At 42.7% G+C, this 16,921-nt stretch overlaps 1 protein-coding gene, 1 long non-coding RNA gene and 1 pseudogene across 14 annotated transcripts in view; 1 reads left to right on the top strand and 2 right to left on the bottom strand.

The window, feature by feature from the left end:
- The window catches only part of ACC (acetyl-CoA carboxylase), a 35,116-nt gene extending 29,871 nt beyond the window's left edge, over positions 1–5,245 (top strand). For all 13 annotated transcript variants that reach the window (XM_022805400.2, XM_022805399.2, XM_022805394.2 and 10 more), the window contains 4 exons: positions 58–298; positions 452–1,658; positions 2,355–2,946; positions 3,153–5,245. In XM_022805400.2, coding sequence (XP_022661135.1) covers positions 58–298; positions 452–1,658; positions 2,355–2,946; positions 3,153–4,390 — 3,278 coding nt within the window. In that variant the 3' untranslated portion in view covers positions 4,391–5,245. The remainder of the gene's footprint in view (positions 1–57; positions 299–451; positions 1,659–2,354; positions 2,947–3,152) is intronic.
- LOC147756286 (uncharacterized) lies at positions 4,776–6,840 on the bottom strand. Its single transcript, XR_015326949.1, has 2 exons — positions 6,351–6,840; positions 4,776–6,101 (listed from the first exon to the last, which is right to left on the bottom strand). It is a non-coding gene; the product is annotated as an uncharacterized LOC147756286 (long non-coding RNA).
- Positions 6,841–8,221: 1,381 nt separating this feature from the next.
- Positions 8,222–14,443, bottom strand: LOC111249897 (acetyl-CoA carboxylase-like; annotated as a pseudogene).
- Positions 14,444–16,921: the final 2,478 nt, after the last annotated feature.

The raw sequence follows: 16,921 nt of genomic DNA on the forward strand, positions 1-16,921 counted from the left end.
ATATTAAGCAAAACCATTTATTCATGCTGCCTTTTTCACAACTCACATTTTCGACAGGTCGCGATAGAAGTTCGGGTTCAGTGTCCGAGGCTAATGTCGAAAATTCCAACGAACCTTCGGAACCAATGAATATAGTGACAGTGGCCGTCAAACACGAAGGTGAACCAGAGGCCGAACTCAAGGAAAAGTTTTACGGGTTTTGTCAGGCACGAAAAAATGACCTCAGGGAGCGCAGGATCCGAAGGATCACGTTCTTTGTCCTGCAAAACGGAAAATTCCCACAGTATTTTACTTTCAGGTAGGATTATAGGTCCAAATGTTCTTGTTATTGTTTATTTTTTATTGCTATTATTGTTATTATTATTTCATTATCCTTGCTGTCTCCGCCTTAGTATTTTTAAGTAGCCTAAGATAAATAGATGAGACTAACTATCTGATATCATCATTACAGACATCGAGATAACTTCCGTGAGGATGCCATTTATCGGCATCTGGAACCGGCGTTAGCGTTCCAGTTGGAAATAAACCGTTTACGAAACTACGATTTGGAAGCTATTCCCACTGCAGCTCTAAAGATGCATTTATATTTGGGCAAGGCCAAGGTACCCAAAGGACAGGCTGTTACCGATTATCGGTTCTTCATTAGGGCAATTATCCGGCACTCGGACCTGATTACAAAAGAGGCCTCCTACGAGTATATGCAGAATGAAGGTGAACGGCTTTTACTTGAGGCAATGGATGAATTAGAAGTGGCCTTCACCCATCCGTTCGCCAAAAAAACGGACTGCAACCACATTTTCCTCAACTTCTTACCCAAAGTTACCATGGACCCACTAAAGATTGCCGAGAATGTCCGTCTAATGGTGCTGCGTTATGGGCCTCGCCTGTGGAAGCTGCGCGTTCTTCATGCTGAAGTAAAGATGAGCATTCGACTTCCAGGCTCAGGAGGCAAATGCGTGCCCGTGCGCCTATTTCTTGCCAACGACAGTGGATATTTCCTTGATATCTACGTGTACAAGGAGGTCATAGATCCGCATATGGGCATTATGCGATTCGAGTCCTGGCCAGGTACTAAACAAGGTACCTTCCACGGCCTACCAATATCTGCCCCGTATGTAACGAAAGATTACCTGCAACACAAGCGTTTCCAGGCTCAGTCCAACGGCACAACATACGTATATGACTTCCCCGACATGTTCAAACAGGCGCTGCATCGTCTATGGGAGGAACATTGTGCTATGCACCCAGAGATGGAGGTGCCTAGCAACCCCATAGAAACCGTTGAGCTGGTCCTTGATTCGGAAAACAAGCTTGTCGAGATGAAGCGTCTTGCAGGAGAAAATGACATTGGTATGGTGGCTTGGAAAATGCGTCTGTTCACCCCCGAGTATCCTGATGGGCGGGACGTAATTATCATTTCTAATGACATAACATTTCTTATGGGAACTTTTGGCCCGCAGGAAGATATTCTGTTTTGCAAGGCATCTGAACGGGCTCGCCAGTTAGGAATTCCACGCCTGTATATTTCAGCTAACTCCGGAGCCAAAATTGGTCTTGCGGAAGAAATTAAGCATCTATTCAATGTGGCCTGGTACGATCCCGCTATCCCTGACAAAGGCTATAAGTACCTATACCTTACGCCAGAGAACTATAGAAAGGTGGGTTCTTTTCACTACCTTTAGGTAGTCTAAGTGTAAAGCATTGCCAGTATTCTTATAACTACAGCGCGTATTTACAGATACGCTAAAAGATATATAAGTGGTCGTTTGCTAATTCGGCACTGTGTTTGATGTTCTATCTTAGCGGGTATAACGCAGGGGGGCGAAAATCGATATGAAATTTAAGCCACCTTTAGCCACGGTTTTAAGCCACTTTGGCTCCTCCTATTTTTTACATGTTTCGAGATTTTACGTCCGGTATCACCGTTGGGCATTCCATCAGACGAAGTGTACCTATTATGCCCGGCTTTCTAAGTTTAGCAAGAAAATGCGTTACCTGCTAAGCTGTCATGAGGACTCCTTCTATTGCCTGCATGCAGCAGACTAGTTAATACCACTTTCTGTGTTTTCTTGAGTAATTATCTTTCGTTCGGGTATACCACGATGTCCTCTACAATTGACCGGTCAAGGAGCTATTGGGTGTTTCTAGTTGTCAGTAACTCTCAGGTAATACAGAGGTGATAACGTGCATAGTCAAAAAAAAAATCAGTGAAGGTGGATATTTATCATCAATCCATCAAAGAGTATTTCCGACAGAGGAAGATATTCGACTGGAAGATTAGGAAAAAAAGGAATGCACATGTATCAGGTACTAGGGCAAAAGAGGAGCTAAAAAATTGTTTTTCTTGCGTGCAGGTTGCAGCATTGAACTCTGTAAACGCCGAACTAATCGAGGATGATAGTGAATCTCGTTACAAGATTACGAATATCATCGGCAAGGAGAACGGACTTGGTGTTGAAAATCTGGCTCATGCCGGTATGATCGCTGGAGAGACATCGCGAGCTTATGAAGACATTGTCACTATTTCATTGGTAACTTGCCGAGGTATCGGAATCGGTGCATACCTTGTGCGTCTAGGACAGCGGGTAATTCAACTCGAATCGTCGCACATTATCCTTACGGGAGCTGGTGCACTGAATAAGCTACTAGGCCGTGAAGTTTACACATCGAACAATCAATTGGGTGGCATTCAGATTATGCACGAGAATGGAGTTTCGCATGTTACGGTACACGACGATCTTGAGGGTTGTTACACAATGTTGAAGTGGCTATCGTATATGCCTCGAATTAAGGGAGGTGACCTGCCAATCCTCGAGAGTATGGACCCATTCGAGCGAGATGTTGTGTTTACGCCGACGAAGGCCCCGTATGACCCGCGATGGCTACTCGCTGGACGCGAGAGTCCCAACTTACCTGGCTTCTGGGAGGACGGATTCTTTGACAGAGGTAAGCAAAATCCAGTTCGCGGTACCTTATTATTACGTGTGCAATGCTATGTATTTCTGTGTGCATACGAAATGACTTCTATATATAATGTATAATGTAGCGTATTAAAGACATACACACCATAAAGGGAATTACGGGTTTAAATGTCATGGATTCAGGTGTCATCACAGTCAATTAGAACTTTTGAACTTCCATGAACTTTACAGGTAGTTTCTCTGAAATTATGGCTAACTGGGCCAAAACGGTGGTGGCTGGTCGAGCGAGACTCGGCGGTATTCCAGTAGGGGTAGTAGCCGTCGAAACACGCACAGTGGAGCTTGCCTACCCAGCTGATCCAGCCAATCTCGATTCTGAGGCTAAAATCATATCACAGGCCGGTCAAGTCTGGTTCCCCGATTCAGCGTACAAGACCGCCCAGGCCATTAACGACTTCAATCGCGAGGGCCTCCCGTTATTTGTATTTGCTAATTGGCGTGGCTTCTCCGGTGGTATGAAGGACATGTACGATCAGGTCCTAAAATTCGGCGCCTATATTGTCGACGCACTGCGCTGCTATAAACAACCTGTGATTGTGTACATACCGCCGTACGGTGAGCTCCGTGGTGGAGCCTGGGCCGTTGTGGACGCCTCTATCAACCCTGCCCAAATGGAGATGTATGCAGACCCTGACTCGCGCGGTGGCGTACTGGAGCCTGAGGGTACCGTCGAAATCCGTTTCCGTAGAAAGGATCTCATCAAATCCATGCACCGTCTAGACACACGCTGCACTGAGTTACAGCAGAAGATTGCTGCAGCTATTAAGGGCAGTTCGGAAGAGGCTGCCTTAGTGAAGGAGCTCCAAGAGCGGGAGAATCAGTTGTGCCCAATGTATCACCAGGTGGCGCTTACGTTCGCGGACCTACACGATACCCCCGTTCGTATGATGGAAAAGAACGTTATTCGTGATATCGTCCCGTGGTCGAAATCACGTAATGTGTTTTATTGGAGACTGCGACGTTTGCTCTTGCAGGACAAAATGAAGAAAGAAATTATGGCGGTGAGGGCTCAGCTGAAGGAAACCGAGCTGGAATCGACCTTCCGCCGCTGGTTCTTCGAGTCGCAGGGCGCAATCAACAACTACCTCTGGGACAATGATCAGGTTGTGACTAAATGGCTTGTTGAACAGCTCAGTCCTGAACGAGGCAACTCGCTCGTGTTGGAAAACATCCGTAGTATGAAGCGAGACGCTGTCATGTTAGAGATGAAAAGTCTTGTGAAGAAGAACCAGGATGTGCTCATGGATGCCGCGGTGTTCGTACTCATGGACGGCGCCGTAGTCGTGCTTAACCAAATGAGCGTTCAACAGCGAGCCGATCTAATGCTTGCGATGAAGACCCTTGAAGCCAAAGACGACAATAAGATACCCGGCAGTTCGAGCGGAGAAGATACGCCGACTGAGACCTAATGTAATAATATTAGTTAGCAAGATCAAAGCCTTTTTAGTTTTACTCGACAGTTAAAAGAATGTAGGGTACATCTCAATACGAAGGGCGAATCTTCGTGTATGGGCGGTGCGCGGGGTGAAACGGGGATAAGAACTGTATCGTTGAGTAAGTAGTACATAACAAAAGAGTGTATAGGTCAACAGACCCGTGTTAGCACGAGATGAACAGGAAATAAGCAGTTAGTATGGGGTCACGTGTGCCATTTTTCTGAGAACCGTTCGTGTGATACGGCCACTGTCCCATCTCGCACTGTTAAATCTTTTAAAGCTTGCATCGGAGATAGTCAGCATAAGGCAGCTGTAAGGTGGGATATATACACATATCTAGATGACTTTATATTTTCTGGAATACGATAAATAATCTATTTAGGCTTTCAACAATCAACAAATGAAACAGAGTACTGTTACCAAATGGGCAATCTTATTTATGTGCCTCTATAAATAACAGTTTGGCAAATAATATATATATATATGATGGGCTCATTTTCGGAACAACTGAGCTTTTGTAGAACGAGATGAATCGGGATAAAAGCGTAGGAAAGAAACAAGATGCACACACGCATTCCTCCGACCGAAAAAAGAATGTACATTTTTGTTAGTATCACCCTCTATATTAATTCACGTTTGTCACTGATTGCAGGTAAATGCCAGCTTTTCTATGAAAAAAAAATGACGCGTGGCAATTTCTTCTAGTATTATTCTAAATAGAACTATATATTATCAGTAACTAACAGATGAACAGATGCTGTAGATAGTGAGGTCTAGGGGTTTTTAAAATTGACGGTAATGTTTTAATAAACGTTATTTTTACATAGATTTTTACAATCGTGTTCTTTCGTGTAAACTTAGCAGAATTTAAAGTTTTGTAAGTTCAAAAAAGAAGAGGGTTGTCCTAAAATTTTATTTTCGTTTTTTTGGTAGCAGAATTCTATTAGTTCATGACTGCAAGTGCGTCAAATCATCAAAAAATCATTAGGTTTGGAGCGGTTATTAAGGTTATCGCCTACACCACAACACCCCTCTTAGAAATTAATAGTGAACTGGTAAATCTGATTTTTTTAGATCTTTCTTTTTTTTTCTTCTTTTTGTCTTTCATGCATTGCAATGTTTTTTCTATTTAAAAAAAAGGTTAATATAACCAACCTGCTAGGATTTGGACAAAAGCGTCACGGCCAGTTTGCCATGCTACAGCGGCTAGCACACTACATTTTAGCTCTTTTTTTGTTTTTCCTACAGCTCACTTTCTTTATGCGGATATACTATGCAGTTGTTGTAGTTACCATTGGTTTTCACTGTCTTCGCAGCATTTTACAATACCTAGGTGCTTCAAAAGTAGGTGCGGCTACCTCAGTGCCTGTATATTCTCTTCTCTACTTAATTATTGGCTCTTGGTATTAATGCACTCCAATGAGAGCTTTTGTCGATACTCGTTCCACTCCTTTTTACGTCGCCAAAACGACGAAAATACTGTTTGCCGTTAACTATTTGCGGTCAGCCACTCATCACTTGTTCTATTCTTCGTTCGGAAGTAGGTCCTACCCTTACAGCAGATAGCGGTGGCTCATCGGCCTGCAGCAGTAGCTCAGGACCAATCGGGTGACTACGGTACAGCCAAGACAACCATTTGCCATGGTTTCGACTCCCAACGTTTAACCGAGTGGAATCCCTTCTACTGAAATTGAAATTTGCTCAGCTGATCATTCGCTCTTCAGTAACAGTTCTTGTTCTCGTACTGCGATAGGGTAAAAAAGTTATATAATACTAACAAAAAATGCTAGTTGAAATACTTAGCCGTTAACTGGTCAAAGGGGTGGCCGGCCGGCCGTTATCCAGAATTGTATCTATGCAGCGCAGTAATGCGTGTGGACGGCTAACCTCCTTGTATTACTTGTATTGAAAGAACCATATTCGATCTGTTTACCAGATGTGGCGCTGCGGAGTTAACGCATTCGACGACGCTTTATCACACAGCACCAAGGTAAATGATTTACTTTCGTCACAGTGTGACGATACGGCGTGTACTGGTGTGCAGTTCGTTCGATGCCAGCCCTCTGAAATAATACTCAACGAAATATCTATCGATTTAAATGTGCAGCTTACGTCCGATGCCATGTAAATACCAACTTCGATAAACACGCTCATGCTTATATGCTAGGATATATAATTGGATAAATAATTGGATAAATACATTCAAAATGATTCGATATAAGCACACGGCACCGGAGCAGCAGGTGACAAATAATCTCCCTATCTGTTGCTGTACAGTTTTTACGTTCCAAGACTGACGTAAGCCCTGTTTTATCAATCTTATTAGCGCGCTTTTCAGCTTCATTCATGGTTCTCAGATCAGAAGCCATACACCAGGCCGACCTTGTTGGTATGAAAACCACCTGAATTCATTGTTGTCTTTGATATTTTTAGACATATTTTTTCGGAAAGACAGCTAATCTTTTCCGTTCGTCATTTAAATGTTGCGCAAACTTCGATATTTTTGCTTGCACATTGGGAGTAGGCAAAAAGGTCTGTCAAACGTTCATGGGTAGTTTGAGACGTAAATGAGCATTTCAAGATATAATTGCAAATCTAAAAATTGTGCTTCAGTTCTTTCCCTATGGAAAGTTATATAATTACAACTAGGGAAATAGGAGTTACACGATTATGACCTTGGAAAAATGAAGCGTATTCATTGTTGTCACAGCTATAGGGTCAGACATTTTATCCGAAAGACACCTGGTTCGCTACTCCGATATTTTTCATTTGTCAGACATTAATTGGAACTTCAAGCCTTACTTTTCAGACATTGTCGTATGGCCTTAGATGGGCCAAAAGGTAGAGGCACAAAAGTAAAGGGAAAGGTCCGCGCACCAATGCCTGTACCATTACCACACAATGGGTCCGATGCGAGGTCCTCTTCCCCTGACTTTCCGTGCCAGACCGAATATGAGACTCTTACGTATATACTCACGTTGCTGCTGATCAGATCCTGTTTACTCATGTCTTGCTTTAGCATCTTCGTCTCCTGTTGTTTCTTCTATGTTTGATGTTCAATTACTTTTCTTCTATTCTCTAATTTATTTTTTTTTGTAAGAGTACATTCGTAGTTTGTTAACCTCAATGTCATTATTGAGCCGTCTCACAGACATAGACGAGACGCGAACTGGGAATGGCTCCATTTCCAGTGCAGGGAAATGTACCACGTTCTTACCGTTAAGTCCCATGCTGCGTCATTAACCTGCGTGAGTCTTATCAGTTTGTTAGTGCTACAGAGGACGATATTGCGTATGACTTTTTCCCCATCATGATAACTGGGTTATCGTGCAAATCCGCGAACGTTAATGCCACCTGATGGTACATTGGGCACGATTGATCCTCTCTGTTCTGCAGCTCTTTCTCGAAAGCCGCTTCCTCGGCATTGTCTGTTTTATTCGTAGCAGTTTTCTGCAACGCGAATATAAACTTCTTATATATATATATATACATATAAAATCCTTATCAATTTGTTAGTGTTACAGAGTGTTATTTTTTCTTATTTTTTTGTAAAACGTGAGAAAACTTTCTGCCAGCGTTAAGGGTATTACGATGCGCCAGGACTATGCGGATTGCGATCATCAATATATGTTCCAATGTAATAAGATTGTTTTCGTTTCCCGTAAAATGCTGTAACGCCTATATATAGCCCCTATAGGTAAGTATAGTAAATACTCAAGCAGCTTTAATACAAAATGTCATTTTGGTTATTTCATCCGCAGCTACCATTATCCACCATGTGTATCGGCAGCCGGTATATTCCTACTATCCTTGGAAAAGGTTCATTGTGAGCGTCAGCTTTTCCCTTTGTTGAGCGCTCATTTGGTGAACTAGGAAAACTGCAGCATCCGTGAGAAGATCTTCGTTTAAGTAACTCCTTCATTTTAAACATCACTGCCTTCTTTTTAATTCTCGAGAGACTCTCTAATACCAGAGAATTGCCTTGTGCAGGATTGAGTTGTTCAGCACATCATGTCGTAACCGCTTTATCGTTGATCCACAACTTCGCAGCGCCGGTTGCTTGTGATTCGACGAACCCTTGATGGAGAGTTTCCTCTAGCTCGGCAACTGGCAACTCTGGTCTTGTCGACAAAATTTCCATCTTAATTCTGTTTTGTAAAAGCAGACGTCGCATTCGCCAATAGAACATGTGACGCGATTTCGACCATTGGACGACGAACCGGGTTATCGTGGAAATCTGCGAACGTTAATGCCACCTGATAGTACGTTTGACAGAACTGATCCTCTCGATTCTGCGGCTCTTTCTCGAAAGTCGCTTTCTCGGCATTGTCTGTTTTACTCATAGCAATTTTCTGCAGCAAATCACGACAACGCGAGTCTAAACGGTGCATCGACTTAATCAGATCCTTTTTTCGCAAACGGATTTCGACAGTACCCTCAGGCTTAAGTACGCCACCCCGCGAATCTGGGTCGCCGCACATCTCTATCTGGGCAGGATTCAAAGTGGTGTCTACAACGGCCCAGGCTCCGCCGCGCAACTCGGCATGCGGTAGTATATAAACGATGACAGGCTGTTTATAATTGCGCAGTGCGTCTACAATATATGCGCCGAACTTAAGACTCTGATCGTACATGTCCTTCATGCCACCGGAGAAACCACGCCAGTTAGCAAATACAAATAACGGGAGGCCCTCGCGATTGAAATCGTCAGTGGTCTGCGTGGTCTTGTACGCTGAATCTGGGAACCACACCTGACTTGCCTGAGAGATGACCTTCGCTTCACTCTATATTCGGAGGGTTAGCTGGATAGGCAAGCTCAGCGGTGCGCGTCTCAACGGCCACTATTCCAACAAGAATGCCCCCAAGCCTTGCCTGGCCTGCCACTACTGTCTTAGCCCAGTTAGCCATAATTTCGGAGAAGCTGTCTGCAAGGGTTGTAAGTATTTTGCGCTTAGTCCTTCATACCATTTGGGGCAAAATAGAACTCGTCGTGCATTCTGAGCACGATACTGACCTCGATCAAAGAATGCACCCTCCCAGAGTCCAGGTAAATTGGGTCTTTTACGTCCGGTGAGCAAGCATCGCGGGTCGTACGGCGCCTTCGTTGGCGTGAATACCACATCGCGGTCGAATGGGTCGATGCTTTCAGTTATGGGCAATTCGGCCCCTTTGCAGCGAGGCATGTATGAAAGCCATCGCAGCATTGTATAACAACCTTCAAGATCGTCACGAACCGTTACGCGCGAGACTTCAATGTCGTACATAATCAGAACGCCACCCAGTGGATTTTTCGATGTGTAAACTTCACAGCCTAGTAGTTTGTTCAGTGTTGCGGCATCCGTAAGGATGATGTGCGATGATTCGACCTGAATCACTCTCCGGCCTAAACGCACGAGGTACGCGCCGATACCGATCGCTCGACACGTAACTAATGAAATTGTGATAATGTCATCATACGCCCTTGACGTTTCACCCAGCGATCACACTAGCACAAGTGAGATTCTCTACCCCAAGTCCGTTTTCCCCGCCAATAGTGTTGAGAACTTTGTAATGATGTTCGCCGTCATCCTCAATTAGTTCAGCGTTTATGGAGTTTACCTTTGAAGCCTGAAAAAAAGTACATTGCCATTGTGCTATGAGAAATACAACTATATAGACAATAATCATCAAGAGAATAATCTTGATAATGCCATCCTATAGGTGAGCCGCATATGGTGATTTGCCGTCTGTAAGCGGCGCATTAAAGCGCCGGTCCAGTGCATCTACGCATATGGCTTACTCCGATGAGCCCATAGATCGGTACAGAAATTCTAGAACGCTATATTCATCCTAGATTAGTTCACGGTAGTTATCTATAAACACCTACAGGATAGCCCGCAAAATCGAAGGTCTCGTTTATTGAAGTAAAAGGGTATTTCAAGCGTTACAGCGATGAACTTCGATGAAATTATATGAAAACTTCGATAAATTTTATCACTTTACGCGTAAACTTGATCCGTGAAACTGTTATTTTGTGCCACGTCTTAAGCCCGCAGGTCTGAACCCGCTTTAGGTTTTATTGATGAGAAAAACTCAGGCAGGCATTGCTATATGTGCGTGTTGTGAGCAATGAGCACGTTTATAGCGGACGTTGCATACCAAATTGACCAGTATTCATGAATGAAAGAAAAATTGCCTAGACAAGCTTTACTCTACTCTCTCTCTCTCTCACCTTCTCATAGTTTTCTGGTGTAAGGTAAAGATATTTGTACCTCTTCTCAGGATTATCTGGGTCATATCACGCCACGTTAAATGAATGCTTGATCTCTTATGCGAGTCCAATTTTTGCGCCCGAGTTTGCCGATATATAGAGACGTATGACACCTAGCTGACGCGCTTTACAGAATAAGATATCCTCTTCAGGCCCGAATGGACCCATGAGAAATGTAAGGTCGTTAGCAATCACGATGACATCTCGCCCGTCAGGGCATTCCGGAGTGAAAAGCGATCTTCCAGACTACCATGCCAACGCTATTTTCTCCAGGCGGCCGCTTTACTGCCACCAGTTCCTCATCTCCATCGAGGACCAATTCCTCTTCTTCGATAAGCGTGTTAGGAACTTCGATTTCGGGGCGCACGTTGATATGGTCTTTCCATAAGCGATGCAGCGCCTGCTTGCGGTGTGATGCAGGAAAGTCGTAAACGTAAATAGTACCATTTGACGGAGCTTGGTACCGCTTATGTTGAAGGAAGTCTTCGGTGACATACGAGCCATGTAATGGACTGTGCTTCATTCCCGGCCAAGCTTCAAAACCTGTAATACCCATATTTGAATTTCCGGCCTCTTTGTAGATATAAATGTCGAACGAATATCCACTATCGTTAACAAGGAATAAGCGCACAGGTACGCAATGCGTACGCGAGCCTGGTAGTTAAACAGTTAGTTTTACCTCAATATGGAGAACGCGTGATGTGCACAGTCGCAGCCAATTGCGCAATACCCAGCTATTTTCAAAGGATCCACGGTAATTTTTGGCAAAAAGTTAAGGAAGATATGATTGCGATCTGTCTTTTCTGCAAAAGAGTCCGTAAATGCGACTTCTAGCGCGCCCATAGCCTCAAATAAAATTCGTTGACCTTCATTCTCCATAGGCTTATAAGAGGATTCTTTGGTAGACAGATCCGAATGTTGGACCATAGCGCTGATGAACAATCGAAAATCCGTTACGCTCTGCCCTCTGGGCACTTTAGCCTTGACCAAATACAGATGCATTTTCAAAGCTGCCGTGGGTATGGCTTCTAAGTTATAATTGGTTTCTAAGTTATAATTTCCAACTGGAACGCCAAAGCGGGTTCCAAATTCCGATAGATTGGATCCTCGACAAAGTTATCTCTATCCATATAAGAAATACATCAATATTATATGAAATACGCTAGGTGTAGGCAATAATTTACGATATATTGACAATAGTTGTGCTACTTTACATGAAGGTATAGTACTGCGGGAATTTTCCCTTTTTTTTAGAGAGTTCTTAAGAGAAGAAATATGATCCGTCTATTTCCATTGCTTCTCAGCGCTTAATCTTCCCGGCAGAAGTTCGACAACTTCTCCCTTAGATGAACCCCATTTTCGTCTTTGTGCTTGATAGCTACTGAAATGATATTCATTGGGCCTACGAACTCCGTGTCACAACCCTTCTTTTTACATGTACCTCTAAAATTGAACAATGTGACAGAGTTGTTAAGCGCTGTTGTGTTCAATAGGTTGTTTTCCGTTTCTTCTTCTTCTTCTTTCTTTCTGGAAATTCTTCTGAAAAACTAACATTTTCCAAAAATGAATAGGTTACCGACAAGCAGCATATGAAGCATCGTTCGCCATCGAATAAGGTGTCGATATATAAACACTACAGAGAAGATTGGAGGAGCAACAACACCTGAAGAGTCATCGAAGGCTTTCCACTCAAGTAAATCCAATGTGTCATTAAAGAATTAATGACATCATCAAAGCAGCCGAAGGCCGCCATAACCCCGACACTCTGCGAAACTCTCTCTAATGAACTGGTACCGCATTGGTCCGTTAACCTAGATACGACGGATAGAGCGTCCAGTTGGCATCCAGATGTTGTAAAGTATAGCACCCAGAATGTTAGTCACATTCGAAGGGCTCAGCCACAAAGATGACACTGTAACACACTGATGTGCTTACCGCTTTGGATGTGAGCTGAGCAACTGGAAAGCGTATCGAGCGACGCGAACTCCTTTATCCACCTCGTGATGTTGTAAAGATTTGAAATCATATGACATATACGCTCGTCGCATATAGACCTCTAACACCGCCTTGATATGATGTTATCTTGCAATACGTCAAAGATCGAGGTCTCGGATACAATTGACCTTTTTAAACGTTCTGGGCAAAAATTCAAGAATTTTCTTTTTTTCCATATGATTATGTCGCACTACATAGCTCGGCTCTTGTGTAGCCATTAATACTTGGCGTGCACGCAAAGCCGCCTGAGTGTTCTCCTGCTTGGTAAGACCAGTTAGCTCATGCAGAGCGCTGCTCAAATCGTCGGTGAACCCGGGTTTGTATTCACAGAGATGGTCGCTCAACTTGATTATCAGATGATTTTTCTTAGCAGCGTTAAAGTGCGAAAAAATCTTGTCGACAATTGTTTTCGTCGAACCTTTGTGTTTTTCCCGAAGAACGACAGCATATTTATCGTAGTGACCATCCTGAAAATCGCTTTCGGCGAACAGATACTTTCGAGGTAATTCTTCTCAGAGCACTCTCATTCGGCCACGAATGCCATTGCGATGCCTGTAATTGTAATTTTCCTGTAGCTAGAGTATAGTGTTTTTTTTTTCGTTGCAAGCAAGGTCAACGAAAAGCATCTTTACATTTCAGAACACCCTCTACATCATATCAATCGAAATTTCCAGCCTAGGTGTTTAGACTTAAGCGCAGTACCCTTTTATTGCATTAATTTGATACACGAATTCAAATGTTGCATGTACTATATAGAATGGACATACCTTTGAACTAGTTGAACGATACCCAGCGTTGTGTGGTAGAACGTATCCCTGTCGCTTTGTTTTTGAGGTGTTACCGCACAGCTATCAATAACTGATGCAATTTGATGGACACCGTGCGAGGATTGAAGTCATACTTTTGGCGTACATTTCCGTTAGGTGGCGAATACTGTGTTCAACCTGTATAGGGATGCGGCTTGATATTTTTGAAATAATGTCTCTCAGTTCCATCAGTGGTAATTCAGGATTTCGAAAACTTTCCATGAACACTCCAAGCGAGTTTTCTATGTCCTGTGAAAAATAGGGTTCAGGAATGGCAAAGTCATCGAGGATATTCTCAAGCTCATGTTCGGCACTCAGAAGCTGGTGGTTAAGTTTATCCGATTTCTGCCGAACGTCATCTTGGTTTTCAGGAAAACCCAACTTATACGGCAAAGCCTTATTTACCCGAGTCGCGTCATCTAGCTCAAGACGAGCGAGCTTCGCGCCGGCTTCCGGCACTGCGCCAGGCCTCTTGCAAACATAAATCATGCCAGTTTCCTCATCTGTCAACGCCATGATCATCTTCATTACCTCGATTTCGGCGTACGGCTGCCCGACGAGTACATGATTACCATCTTCCACTAAGTACTTCAACAGCTTACCTGATGAAGGTGATCCCAAAACTGAAGGGTATTCTTCCTTTTCGAAGACACAAGTCTGAGTGTCTATGACAGCGCGATAACAATCGACTTTCTCTGTCATATAGGTCATATAAGAGGAGCCATTTACTTGAATGACAAGTCCATCGTCAGGAAGCTGATATGCTTCAAGCTCTCTATGAGTCCCGATCATTGTAAGGAAATAAGTGTTAGGCCCGCTGTGGGACACTTCGACAGAGAACTTTACTCCTTCGTATACCAAATCTACAGCATAGGTATTGCTCAAAGACGATATTGGGAGGGTTTGACCTTTTTCGAGGGCCGCTTGGAAGCTGGGCAAATTCTCCCGAATAGTTTTGTGTGCTATGTATAGCATGTTTTCGTTTGTATAGAGCACGTGGTTGATGACTAACCTTTTCTTTCTTCGAAAGAGAAAGGTAATACTCCAATAAGACTATTCCGTTTTAGCTTTGAATTAAGATATGAAAAACACACGCTGTGTCATTCGTTTGCACTAGTTCTTACATAAATGGTGTCTACAGGTGTAGGTATAGAATGTTGTTTTCCTTGCAGACGACGTCTATTCTGGCCTCGAAGTTGCTCAACACATAGGCTTTCCTGTTATGATCAAGGCGTCGGAAGGAGGTCGCAGGACTGTTCAATTCAAAGGCGCCATCAAAAAATTATCGAAGAGGCCCCGTGTGTGATTGTACAGGAAGAGGTATTCACCAACAAGGAGAAGGCCGCAGTCCGCCTAGCAAAAATGGTGGGCTATGTGTCAGCAGGCACAGTGGAGTACCTGTATAAGGAAAATTGAAAATCTTACTTCCTTGAACTTAACTCAAAGCTGCAGGTAGAGCATCCTTGTACGGAGATGATAAGCGGCGTAAATTTACCCGCCTGTCAAGTTCAGATTGCAATGGGTATTCCTCTGTTTCGAATCAGGGATATCCGATTGTTGTGTGGAGAAGACCCGAACAGATCGTCAAAGATCAACTTTGACTGACCCAGATATAAACCAGTACCTAACGGACATGTGATTGCAGCTAGAGTTACGTCTGAGAACCCAGATGAAGGATTTAAGCTGTCGGCAGGTGGCTTGAAGGACCTTAATTTCAGAAGTAACGAAAAAATGTGGGGATATTTTTCAGTTAGCGCTTCTGGAGGACTGCATGACTTTGCCGATTCTCAGTTCGGACATTGCTTTTCTTGGGGAGAAGATCAGGAAAAAGCGAGAAAGTAGGTATCCTATCGAAGTAACTGTATGGCCTGTCGTCAAACAAATTGCATCCGCAAAATAAGTTCGATTACTTAAGCTATCTAATCGATTCAGCCAAAAACATAGCGATAACATTTGATTTCTTTGAGATATCATTGTTGCAGGAATCTGGTGGAGGCTATGAAGGGTTGATCGATTCGAGGAGATTTTCGTACGACCGTAGAGTATCTACAGACATTTCTTGAAACACAAAGATGTCATGAAAACTCCTTTGACATCGGATGGCTAGATCAGCTAATTGCTAAGAGAGTAAAAGCGAAAAAACCTGATATGATACTATCAATTACCTGTGGGGTTTTCTACATAACCTACAAAACTATTTTTGAAATAAAAATATCAAACTGCATCCCTACACAGGTTGAACACAGTATTCGCCAGTTAATGGAAATCTATTTCTATATATATATATATATATATATCTATATATATACGTACACATTTCTTATAGGAATAGAGATAACTTTGTCGAGAATCTAATATATGGAAATTTGGAACTCGCTTTAGCATTCGTCGGAAATCAACTAAGTTCTAAGTTATAGCTGGCTCCTTTTTCTTCAACATAAGCGGTACCAAGTTCAGTCAAATGGTACTACTTACGTTTATGGCTTTCCTGATATGTTTAGCTAAGCGCTGCATCCTCTATAGGAAGGCCATATCAACGTGCATGCCGAAATCGAAGTCCCTAATGCACTTATCGAAGAAGAATTGGTTCTTTATACCGACGGGGAACTGGTGACAGTAAAGCGGCCACGTGGAGAAAATAGTGTTGGCGTAGTAGCCTAGAAGATCTGCCTTTTCACTTTGGAATGCCCTGACGGGTCATCGTGATTTTCTCCCACTCCATGACAGTCCCATTTCTCATAGGTACGTGGGCGTCATCTAGGTATCCCACGTTTCTATATATCGGCAAACTTGGGTGCAAAGATTAGACTCGAAGAAGAGATTAAACATTCACACCGGAAAACCGAAAGGTAAGACGAGTATAATGGAGGGCTTGTCTATTATTAAATTACATAGACAACTTTTAATACGGAGTGTAAGCCATATCCGGCTGATTCGTTGACACTGGTCATTTTGTGTAACATCATTACGCAAAAGTAACGTTCAACTGCTTTTAGGTATGAACGCCGTGGGCCTAAAACCGAAAGGTAACGGATTCACTGCTCAAGTTGATGCTTCCTTTTTTATAGGATGTAATACAGCGGTTTTTGATACGTTTCCCGGCCATGTGTGTGTCCGCATTATTTGTTAGACTTTGTTGGTCGTTATAACGCTTGACTAGACAGTGACCTATTTAGTACTTACAAACTTACTATTCACTATTTACTTTTTCAATTTATAAAATGTTATTATTTATTTTTAATACATTTTAATTTATTTATGTTTAATTAAATTAATGTTATTTATTTATCTTTTATTATTTTAATTGATTAATTTTATTTACTTTTCTTTTATATATTTTTATTATATTATAATACATTTATTAATTTATTATTGTTATATCATATTTATTTCTTAATTTAATTTTCTAATTTACTCTTTACTATTTACAAGTAAAATTAGAATCTGTAGGTT

The sequence above is a fragment of the Varroa destructor genome, unplaced genomic scaffold, assembly GCF_002443255.2.
Source record: "Varroa destructor unplaced genomic scaffold, Vdes_3.0 BEIS01000004.1, whole genome shotgun sequence".
NCBI lineage: Eukaryota > Metazoa > Arthropoda > Arachnida > Mesostigmata > Varroidae > Varroa > Varroa destructor.